The sequence below is a fragment of the Macrobrachium nipponense genome, chromosome 26 (genome assembly GCF_015104395.2).
Source record: "Macrobrachium nipponense isolate FS-2020 chromosome 26, ASM1510439v2, whole genome shotgun sequence".
Taxonomy (NCBI): domain Eukaryota; kingdom Metazoa; phylum Arthropoda; class Malacostraca; order Decapoda; family Palaemonidae; genus Macrobrachium; species Macrobrachium nipponense.
In genome coordinates, this window is record NC_087215.1 from 25,445,891 (window position 1) to 25,458,637 (window position 12,747).

The 12,747-nt window shown below is 37.2% G+C and overlaps 1 protein-coding gene across 8 annotated transcripts in view; it reads right to left on the reverse strand.

Annotated features, from left to right (window-relative positions):
- LOC135200075 (opsin, ultraviolet-sensitive-like) overlaps positions 1–12,747 on the reverse strand; it is a 194,312-nt gene that overhangs the window by 19,481 nt on the left and 162,084 nt on the right. For 5 of the 8 annotated variants that reach the window (XM_064228364.1, XM_064228363.1, XM_064228368.1 and 2 more), the window contains one exon: positions 2,468–2,545. The exons of 1 other annotated variant lie outside the window; for it this stretch is intronic. In XM_064228364.1, the coding sequence (XP_064084434.1) occupies positions 2,468–2,545 (78 nt within the window). The remainder of the gene's footprint in view (positions 1–2,467; positions 2,546–12,747) is intronic. 2 more of the 8 variants (XM_064228369.1, XM_064228365.1) reach the window with 1 other exon arrangement.

Sequence of the window (12,747 nt, forward strand, 5' to 3'; positions counted from 1 at the left end):
TTCGTCCTGAAAGTACTATTTTCTGTTCTCTTGCGGTATGTAAAATGAACCTTCAGTACTTCGGTTTTTCAAAGATACTTTGTCACACATTTTTCAGAAGCAAAAGAAAAGAAGTTAGGTCAAATCTCTCTACTTTTTCTAAGGCTTCTGTGACACTTGCCATGAATGCAATGAATTTCCAGGAAACATTTGTATTGTTTTATTCACGAATTACGGTATTCAAGTTTCAGCATCACAGATAGAACTATATACATATGTGGTAGTAGTGGAATATTATATATTTCACAGCCCGAAACTTGAAACATTCTTTAATTTTATTACTGGTGATTTTAACTCTCTATTGGGTTATTTAAAAAAATGTAAAGAACAGCAAAAACAAATGACAAAACGCACGTTCTCACGGGCGGCATAAAACCTGCTCGCAGAGAGAGAAAGAGAGATTCAGAAAAAATCATAGACGAGAGATCAGATAACGAATTTATATCGATAACAAAAACAGTATCAAAATCAAGTGAAGGATTGGAGACATAGATCGCCTACGTAACTGCCCACAACCCCATTTTCTTCCTTTTTTTAAACAAATCATCCACTTTATCACAACAGAAAATCCTCTATAATCCCACCTGATGTAAGCATTCCCAACTACAGATATTCCCATGATATTTAAAATGTCACTTTTTACTGGGATGTAGCAATTATATATGGCCGTCGATGGCGCTTGGTTTGGATCAGTGATTGTATTCTCAATTCGATTTGGTTTTCGTGGAATGTTCGCGCGCACACACACATTATATATATATATATATATATATATATATATATATATATATATATATATATATATATATATATATACTATATATATATATATATATATATACATATATATATATATATATATATATATATATATATATATATATATATATATATATATATATATATATATATATATTACATTCAGGGAAATTACAGTTGCATATACCATGGCCAAGATTCGAACCGGGGCCTTGGGTTCAGATACAGTGATAGATGGTCGACTTATCCATTCGGCTATCAAGAGAGAAGCAAGCTGATATTGACCGTGCTGTACAAGCTAAATATCAAGGTCAAATTCAGGTTCTGCACTTGGAGCGAACATCAACCCTTTCTCCATCATGACGACTGATCGGAAAGTTTGTCACATACCTATAAACCATTACAACTTCAATATCCATAAGCTTTCTTATACTCATAATTATTCTTTAAATATATATATTCTATCTCGTCGACAGTCAAATCTAGTTCCAAAGTGTATATAAAACTGTATACAGGGAGAGAGAGAGAGAGAGAGAATTATGATAGGTAAGGCATCTGCCCTGTTACGATTCAAAGCTAGGCTTTGCACTTAGATACATTACTAGTCAGTCGAACTGACCCAGTCTATTAAGGATACAAATAAGAAAGTAAATGTTCTTACGAGTGTTATGTCTGTCAATTTAGTGTAGATGGACTATGGTTTGTCTTTGCGCTCAAATGGGTAATATTCTGACGGTTACTGGGCAACATTTTAGAAATACTGGTTTTGTTTTAGGAAAGGAAATATGTCGAGAAATGTATCATGAAACTTGTCATTGTCTACCTTTGCAAGAAAGATAATCTCATCTAAGTAATCATTTTATAAAAAATATATCTTTTCAGATATATTTATTATAATATGATTACTTAGATGTAAGAACTTCTATGTGCACTCATTTTTGTAAACCAGAACCAGTCTGATATATAGATCTGCAAAGAATTGTGGATGCTGAAAGACGGCAACATTGTCCTGAGAATTCGTTGTCAAAGGAAATTATTACTGAATTTGGTTTACCGACTGCGGTCTAGGTTGCCAGGATTATTATAAAGGGGGAAAAAATGGTTTCTATATTGACACAGGAAACTGTTGACCATTTAGATGGGTCATACAAAGACTGCGCCCCCCCCCCAAAAAAAAAAAAAAAAAAAAAAAAAAAAAAAACACACACACACACACACTCCAAACTCCGCTCCTCCGTCTCGAGATATCCTGCTAAAATTAGCACGCAGACAAGGGTGAATACGCATTCTACTTAAGAGAGGCAATACAAAATGATCGATGCCAAAGAAATGAATGATTTGTTTGTTTGTTTGTTTGTTTGTTTGTAGGCGTTTTTACGTTGCATGGAACCAGAGGTTATTCAGCAACGGGACCAATGGCTTTACGTGACTTCCGAACTACGCCGCGAGTGAACTTCTATCACCAGGACTACATATCTTTAACGCCTCAATGGAATGCCCGAGAATCGAATTCGAGGCCACCGAGGTGGCAGGCCAACAAAATACCGACCACGCCACTGAGGCGCTAAGAATTGAATGATAATGGTAATAAATGTAAGTCATTAAAAATACTTGTCGGTTACTCGAGCTCCACGGATGGAAAGTTAAAGACGACGTGTTGTTACTTTACCTTTACCTGAGTTCGTGAGGTGGCAGAGGAGATCGAAGAGCTGTTCATTCGTCGAATCTCGTTGCAACTCGCTTTCACCTGAAGCAGTCCAGAGAAAACACACATTTTTATTTCATCAAATGAAAAGTTTTCACTCCGAGTCAATACTACTATTTTTACTTCTTGGAAAAGCTAAGAGAATGGTTATGTATTTGCCTGTGTTACATACATTACACACATATATATATCCATATATATATATATTATATATATATATATATATAAATATATATAATATATATATATATATATATATAATAGATATATATATATATAAAATATATATATATATATATATATATATATATATATAATATATATAATATCATATATATATATATATAGAGAGATGAGGGAGAGAGGAGAGGAGAGAGAGAGAGAGAGAGAGACGAGAGGAGATGAGAGAGAGAGAGAGAGAGAGACATCTTTTGTGCGATCCATAAACTTTAGACATATCATATATATATATATATATATATATATATATATATATATATATATATATATATATATATATATATATACACACGTATATACACACATTGCGGAGCGAAAGAGGGAGGTAGGTTTCATCTTTTATGTGATCTTTAAACTTGAGATTTAGATCTTGTTTTAAACCGTCTGTCGCTGACCGTGTGGTCAGCCTAACGAGTGATGACTGAAACTGACATATACACAGTATACCTACTCCTGAAGCAAATATAAGGAATAAATACACAGCTTCATTAGTAACTATTCCAAGTGTTGTATATTAAGAAAAAAAGTTGTTAACTAACTTAATTAACAACTTTCATTCATTAAAAAGAACCAGGCTACTACTACTACTACGACTACTACTATGCCTTTACTATTGATAAATATCAACAATAAAATATATACATTAATAATAATATCAGTATCATGAAGGTAAAAGGACAGCGCGAGCGAAGACGCTGGTCTGTGAGTTTGGAGAGAACGGAAGAGAATAACTTAGTGAAATAAGCGTTTAATTCCAATTTTGTTTATTTTATTATTTTCTTTTTTCAATTTCCCCGAGGGAAAGTAAAAAGACCAAGGGTGACAAATGAGAGACATTAAACAGAACGGCTTAAAACCACAGGTAGGCCGGGCCCGGTGAAAACCAGAAAAAGGGAAGGAAGAGGAAGAAGGCATGAAACCTCATATCCGTTGTCGTTCTTTTGTCTGTCACTGTACTCTTTACTTTTAACCTGTCATGTCACAGGCAAATAAATCCCAGTAGCTACAGTTGTATGATTTACAGCAGGAATTGTCGACCATCCTTCCTGCCAGACATGACGGTGTGAGGGCAGGAAGCACACTGACAGGACATTGCGCAGTCACCCTCACACTACCAAATATATTCCTCTTCTGCAATAAAATATCAAACTCTTTTTGATGTCGCCTATATATTGTGTCATTCTTCAATACTATCCCTGCAATTTCAATAATATTGTACAAAACAGAATATTGCACAATAACAATGATAGTGCAAAGGAAGCTTTTAAGTCCCAAATCTCACTTGCCAAGTCCCAAAACTTTTCCGTGAGTTCAAGTCTCTACAATAGAAGCTGGCTAGTCTATTGCCTCAGGAACGCCGTGCCCTTAAGAAGGTGCTGGGCACCTTTGAGACACATCTATTGGGGGAGGTAAAGACCGTATGCTATGTTCCACAGCTGCTTGAATAACTGTTGGTGTGCGAAAAGGTGAGGAATTCTGAGGAACCACAAAATCAACATTACCAACTCCACGATCAGAGCTTTTTTTTTTTTTGACGTTGCATGGAACCAGTGGTTATTCAGCAACGGGACCAACGGCTTTACGTGACTTCCGAACCACGTCGAGAGTGAACTTCCATCGCCAGAAATACATATTTCAACCCTCAGTGGAATGCCAGAGAATCGAACTCGCGACCACCGAGGTGGCAGGCCAAGACCATACCCATCACGCCACTGAGGCACTCCTGACCTGAGAATAGACCAGACCTACCTACTAATATGTCACCAGCATCTGGTGCCTTATACACCCAGGTCTACAGTACCATGCAGAGTTGCTTGCTCTCAATCCCTGATCGATTGTTTCTGCATATATTTTTGCAAGGAGAAAAGTTAGCATTTTTTAAAAAGAAAGCATGCCGATTTTACCCTCATCTATACATTTACCCTCTATTTATTTGTCGTCGTCGTGCTTGCCCAAGGTAAAACTATTTAAAAATGCAATTCTTGATTAATCTGTCAAGAAAGTCAAAGCATTTGCAACCATTCTTCGTGAATCCACAGAAAGTTACCAGCAACAGGAGAACAGTCCAACAGCAGCAGGTGATCGACCTTCGGTTGGTACTTCGTTGCTGTGAAATCCTTTTTCTCATTTGAAAGATAAACCTTGGCTATTTTTTTTAACAAGGCCCTTGGCCGAATCGAAATTTATGGAATTATTAACCAATTAACCAATTCCATGGCAGCGATATTATCGTCGAAAGCAGCTTGCCCATCTGACACCCAAACTGAGACAGTGATTATGCCAATATTAAAAACTTGAAAGTGCGCATATATTAATTCTTAATCAGTTTCATTTCCCTTAATAAAAAATCAAATAGTAACTGCTTATTTTTTTTCTTATACGATGTTCATTTATCATATTTTGCATATGACTTTGTGTTTGTTTCGATTTGGTCCATATTCTTTCAATTGGTTATTTTATCGTTTATAAAAATCAAGGGAAATAATACAAAGATATATGCGATGATCCTGGCGGGACATTTCAGTGCAATGGCGTCTACACTTCTGAATCAGCTGTGAAAAATCTACTGCACTCATTAAGAAAATTATATGCCATCTCTCTTGGCAGATAAATTGCCAGATTTCATCTCACATTTCGCGAGGCTAAGACATTTCCTTCTGCATTTGTTTTTACGATATTTCGGATAAGTAATTTTTCTTTTGTGGAAAGTTTACACGATGAATACTTGCAGAATAAATCTAATTAGTCTTCTTTAATTTTCCCATGAGAAATCAAGATTACAGAAGCTTTCATTATATTTTCTAAGTTTCGGACAAAGAATCGTGCGGTTGTTGAATGTAGCAATAAATAAAAACGAATGATATCCTAACTCTTTTACTTATTTTCGTTTTATTTTCATTGAAATGCGCACATTTCGAGTATTAACGTTTCGGTGAATATATTAACACACACAAAATTCAGTAAAACATAAACAAAAACGCATCTTACCACGCAAAGGAATGATCCACCACATCTCTCAGTTGTTTTTTTTTTTTATCTCAAGTGTAAATGACTATTTCATTACCGTATAGAAAATCGCTTTCAAATTTTACTTGGAAAGGAAGCTTCTCTCGTTGCCTGAGAATGCAAAGCACAACTCCCTCTCTTTTTCGAGGAAACTACTGATTGTAGCAAGGCAGTGCTTCTATAACATTTGTGCGGCTGGGGCTCCTTTATATAATTATGAGCGGATTATCTTCATTGATAACCCACCGCTCATGTCCCAACCTTCCCCCCCTCCCCACCCTCCCTTAAGGCTTAGTAGGTGGTGGTCTCCTCTCTCTTATACGTAACCACCAACTGACATCTTCCTCATCTTCTTATACCCACAACCTCCTCCTCTCTCTCTCTCTCTCTCTCTCTCTCTCTCTCTCTCTCTCTCTTGTGTTCCTGCCTTTGCTTTTTATTATCTTCTCCCAATATTCCGCTGTCCTCGGATGTCTTCTTAAATTCCCATATATTTATACAGAGCCGGTCGATTTAGTTCTCTCTCTCTCTCTCTCTCTCTCTCTCTCTCTCTCTCTCTCTCTCTCTCTATGAGCACACGTAAAGAAAACTCTACTGGAGTCTATATTTGGTCTATACTATCGCTGAAAAGGAGTCTTTCTTCTTTGCTCTTCCTGAGGATGACGTTCAAAGGACCATTTGTCACCTTAATCTTACAGCTAAATGACTGACTGCCTTCAATACAACACAGAACATTGTGGAGATGAAGCAAACTTGGAGGCTGTTTTACGAAATGAAGTACCAGCCAGTCTTTCCAGAGGTAATGTTTGGTCGGTATGGGATAATTCTGAGACTCGGAATTGCAGTTACCTAAAGACGTCATTATTTACCTGATCCTGTGGTAGGGGACTAAGAATACTACCACCGTAGGCCCTGCATGTCGTAAAAGGCAACTAAAAAGACAGCTGCTACCTTGCAGTCTTACTCTTTTAGTAAAAGGCTAGGCCCACCTCCAATAACTGTGGAAACTGCTGCCTTGCAGTCGTACTTTTTTGTAAAAGGCTAGGCCCTCTGTCAATAACTGTGGTTGATGACCGAAAAGACATGCGGTCGTAAAACTCCCCCTTTGCCAAACAATAAACCATGCCTGATGATGCCTTTAGTAGAAGGCAGCGGAGGAGAAGGCGCATCAGGCAACCGACCCCTTAATGTAGGGATAGCGGTGGGAAAGAAGACATCATTATTCATCGCATTTCGCTCCCAGCATCAATTTAACAGTTTCTGGAATGGTAACACTCACTACCTTTTTGAGTATTGTGTTGGGACAGTATTCTAAAAGGGAAGCGTATGCCGTCACCCTCAGTACTTCTGTCTTTCTTGAACGCTAACCTCCTCTTGTTGAGGCACCGGTGGCAGGATGAGCTTTTTGCCTCCCTATGGCTGCAGAACAATGGGACATTTTTCCTGGAGGTGTCAAGTATGTTCCGGAGGGTCTTTCACAATGCTTGTGCGTAATAATTAGTGGCCCCTATTATGTTATTTTAAAATTCTTACTTCAACGCCCCAGCAGTCTACGCATGTAAATGGCCTTTCAGAAGAAGAATAATAGTGTTCTTAGAGCTTGTTTTTTCGTCGTGGAATCCTTTTGTTTAGCCTTCTGCAGTCTGTCGTAATATTGCTGTGGTTCGTGGTGCCATTGCGCTGGTATTACTTTTAATTATCTCTGGATTTCTTCTGTTGTTGTACAGGAATTATTTTGGTGTTATCACGGGAATTATTTTGGTGCAAACACTGGAATCATTTTAGTGTCATCACTGGATTTCATTTGGTGTTATCACTGGGAATATTTTGACGCTATCACGGGAATTGTTTTGGTGTTATCACTAGAATTACTTTGGTCTTATCACTGGAATTATTTTGGTGTTTTCCCTGGAATATTTTGATGCTATCACTGGAATTATTGTGGTTTTCACTGGAATATTTTGATGTTATTACTGGAATTATTCTGGTGTCATCACTGGAATGCTATGTTAAATGCTATTTTTGTTAACCATCCGAGCTTCTCTGATGACTAGAATTAGGATAAGTTAATTCCTCACTACGACCTTGATAACAAAAAACCTAATATTATGTTTTTCAACCTTTATATATCACTGTTCCTTCGTTCCACCGATTTACTGCAGTGCAAAGTTGCTCATCTTTCACCGACTGAATTGATGTCCAAAAGGGGCGGAATTCTCTCGATTATTTTCGGCGCGAGAAAACAGAGCTGATCGGAGAGCAGGCATCTTAAACTGTCACGCAATTTGAAACATTACATATTGAACGGTTGTAAAAAGAAGCGAACATTTTTCCCAGTAATGCTTCCCAATATATATCATATCTATATTCTTTTCATGAACAAATGCACAATTGCACAGTTACAGCCTATATGTCTGTAAGGTGTGGTTTCGTGATCAAAGGAGGGTCAATCATAATAATAATAATAATAATAATAATAATAATAATAATAATAATAATAATAATAATAATAATAATAATAATACCTGAAATGGAAAATCAGGGAAAGACTAAAACTTGAAAGTTTGAAAAACGAATGAGAGAGAGAGAGAGAGAGAGAGAGAGAGAGAGAGAGAGAGAGAGAGAGAGAGAGAGATTCTTTGGTTAATATTCGGATTTGATAAATCGCCCAATCATATATTTAAATGAATGAATCCTAATAAATCCTACACATACGTTACACTAAAAGAGATTCCGTATTTCCTTTATGATACTTTTCCCAACTCTATCCTAACCCCCGACTCCCAATAATCTTCTGAAAGCGCAGGTCTCAAACCGGCAAAATCTTTCAGGTTTATTTTCACTAATAACTCCGTATGTTTGACTGCCGAATTTTCTTCACTCTGCGCACTACTGTTTTTGCCGTTCTTAGTCTTCCGTTCAATTCCAAATCAGAGGAACCTATATCAGATATTATTGTTCCTAAATATTTGAAAGATCCAACCTCATTAATCCTTAATCCATCCGGAGGTTTAAACTTTTTACTTTCATTTCTATTTTTCTCGGTACTATCTCACCCGATAATGTTGGACTGTCTAATCCTTAATGAAATAAGTCAAGTCTGGCGGGAAAACTGTTTAATCCTTAATGAAATAGGTCAAATCTGGTGGCAAAAAAAAATTCTAACTGTAATTCTTCCAGGATTTTCGAGTAAAAACATTCACATAACCTTTCATAATGAGTCATAAGACATTTTCTGTAATTGTGCTTCCATGGAGGGGTTGAGAGAGCACTCAGAAATGCAGCTGGTTCAGGACCATGACCAGCAATGGTACGATAGTCAGTTTCCTGAACACCTTTCATTTCAAAGTAGAAGATTTTATGGATACTAATCCGCCAACTTCGAAATCTGATACCAACCAGCCAGCCAGCCAGCCAGCTCTCTCTCTCTCTCTCTCTCTCTCTCTCTCTCTCTCAGTGAGGTAAGACGGGCTACATTTTGCCTTTCTCGTAACTGGTTCTCATGAGAACAAGAAAATTTTTTTTTTTACAAATCTATGGGGGAATATTTAAAAAAATATAAAACTAGCAAAGGAAGAGAGAGAGAGAGAGAGAGAGAGAGAGAGAGAGAGAGAGAGAGAGAGAGAGAGAGAGAGAGGAACGATAAACAGCTCTGACGTTATCACAGCATACCTAACGCCTCATGAAAAGAGCAAAGAAATTAGGTTAGTGAATTCAATGGAACATCTGTATCAATCGGTGTTCCCTTAATGTTGTAGGTGTTCCCCTTACCCCTCACAATGTGAAAGCTTTATATATATATATATATATATATATATATAATATATATATATATATATATATATATATATATATATATATGTATATATATATAGTTATCTAAAAGATCCATATCGTAAAAGACCCATTAACAATTCGGTAAAAATTAAAGCCGTGTCCATTATTATTATTATTATTATTATTATTATTTTTTTTTTTCTCTCTCTCTATCACAGTCCTCCAATTCGACTGGGTGGTATTTATAGTGTGGGGTTCCGGGTTGCATCCTGCCTCCTTAGGAGTCCATCACTTTTCTTACTATGTGTGCCGTTTCTAAGATCACACTCTTCTGCATGAGTCCTGGAGCTACTTCAGCCTCTAGTTTTTCTAGATTCCTTTTCAGGGATCTTGGGATCGTGCCTAGTGCTCCTATGATTATGGGTACGATTTCCACTGGCATATCCCATATCCTTCTTATTTCTATTTTCAGATCTTGATACTTATCCATTTTTTCCCTCTCTTTCTCTTCAATTCTGGTGTCCCATGGTATTGCGACATCAATGAGTGATACTTTCTTCTTGACTTTGTCAATCAACGTCACGTCTGGTCTGTTTGCACGTATCACCCTATCCGTTCTGATACCATAGTCCCAGAGGATCTTTTCCATCTATCGTTCTTTGAACATATCTGGTTCTTAGGGCCTGATCTTGTGCCGCTGTTATCATTCCTTCAGTTTCCTTCTTTAGCTGGCTAGTTCTTTAGTCTGTCTCATGTATTGTCCGTGCATTGGTTTGTTGTGCCAGCCCTCTGTTCTGTCTGTCTTTCTCCTGTCTCTGTATATTTCTGGGTCTTCGTCTACTTTTATTAGTCCTTTTTCCCATGCACTCTTTAGCCACTCGTCTTCACTGGTTTCCAGATATTGCCCCAGTGCTCTGTTCTCGATGTTGACGCAGTCCTCTATACTTAGTAGTCCTCTCCCTCCTTCCTTTCGTGTTATGTATAGTCTGTCCGTATTTGCTCTTGGGTGTAGTGCTTTGTGTATTGTCATATGTTTCCTGGTTTTCTGATCTATGCTGCGGAGTTCTGCCTTCGTCCATTCCACTATTCCTGCGCTGTATCTGATTACTGGCACTGCCCATGTGTTTATGGCTTTTATCATATTTCCGGCGTTGAGTTTTGACTTGAGTATCGCCTTGAGTCTCTGCATATATTCTTTCCTGATCGTGTCCTTCATCTCTTGGTGTTTTATATCCCCTCCTTCCATTATTCCCAGGTATTTGTATCCTGTCTCATCTATGTGTTTGATGTTGCTCCCATCTGGTAGCTTTATCCCTTCAGTTCTCGTTACTTTGCCTTTTTGTATGTTGACTAAGGCGCATTTTTCTATTCTAAACTCCATCCTGATGTCCCCAGATACAATCCTTACAGTCTGGATTAGGGTATCTATTTCCTTGATGCTCTTATTATTATTATTATTATTATTATTATTATTATTATTATTATTATTATTATTATTATTATTATTATTATTATTATTCAAAGATAAACCCTGTTCATATGGAACATCCTCCAGGGGACATAGACTTGAAATTCAAACTTCGACGGTGTTCATCTGAAAGATGTCACAGAAGATAGTATAGGAAATACAGAGAGAAGAGAAACAAGAATGATTAATAAATGACTAAATTAAGATAAAAATATAAATAAATCGGTAAAACAGCTGACTTGTTTTCGGGTAGTCTAGCCGCTTTTGTATGAAGTCATAAGCTGAGTATTTTATATCAATACAACAAGCATTTTGAGAGGCATGCAAACAGTAACTCTTAGGTGCGGAGACATGATGCAACTTTTGTCAACCTACTCCCAGCTAAGAGCATGCCTACAGACTTGAAAAATCTGTAATTTAAGCTGGACCTGCATATAAATTAAGGTGCATGCATAATCACATACATATAAACAGCCTATCCTAACGTAACCTAACCAGAGCAGAGAAAATTCCCGGTCCAAGCATGCATTACCCTAAACCAGCATAACTTGATTTAATCTACCTCTAGTTCGAGTAACTCTGCGATCCAAGAGCCTCGTAAAACACACCACCTTTACATAACTAGACCTAAAAACAATTTTTAATTCTAACCAAGAGCATTCAAATGAGCTTCAGACACTCTGGATCCTCACGAACATATAGACTGAAACGTGTAATAATACAGGGTGTCCATAAAGTCCCAGTACCATTCTGGGCAATAAATACTTGTAATGGTACTGGGACTTTATGGACGCCTTATATATCAGGCAACTGTGATCGCTTTTCACAGCTTCAGTAAGCCCTCCTCTTGTGTTCTTGGGCCCTGGGTATATACCTTAGGCTAGACAAGGGCATGAGGTTACCCTTCTCACTGGCTCTGTAGACAAGGGCTTAAGGTTACCCATCTCACTGGCTCTGTCACTTCATATATATATATATATATATATATATATATATATATATATATATATATATATATATATATATATATATATATATAGCATCGGAGGGTGGAGAGATACCAAAATCCTTTAATCTAATTTATTTCGCTGACGTTTCAGGACCACGTGTCCCATTTTCGAAGCTAAAAATTAAAAAAACAACAGAATTAAACAGACTCAGATTGAAACATGATGAAAAGTTATTTCTTAATAAAATGTAAAGGGAGGTACAAGAGAAGGGAACAGTAATTACCAGTAGTGCTGAAGGTAAAAGCTGAGTGACTGTCAGGGTCCGTTTTGGTTCCGACGGAAACTCAAGAGAGGTACAGAGGAGTTGACGTGGACTGAGTATTTAATTGGGGAACAAGTTGTTTAATAAAAAGAGATTCGAGTATTGCCAATTGGTGTTCGTTTGGAGCTTTGCCTATTATTCTGAAATCCTTGTAATCAATAGTATTGTATTTGCATTTTTTCCCATGGTCTCTAATACAGGAAAATTCAGGGTTTGATAGTTTGACACCCGTACGATAGCTAACTCCACGATGGGAATCCAGTCTTACCTTTAATAACCTCTGGGTGGAGCCCACGTACTTCCCCAGGTCACATCTGGGGCAATTAAACAAATATATGACTCTCGAGGTCATCAAAGGAAGTAGACTATTTAAACAAGGACTTGATGGTCATTGGGTTACATGGAATCAGTTTTAGGTTGACTGCTGGTAGGTATTTGCTTACAATAAGTGTCAATTCGGGATAAAAGTGTCTATTATAGA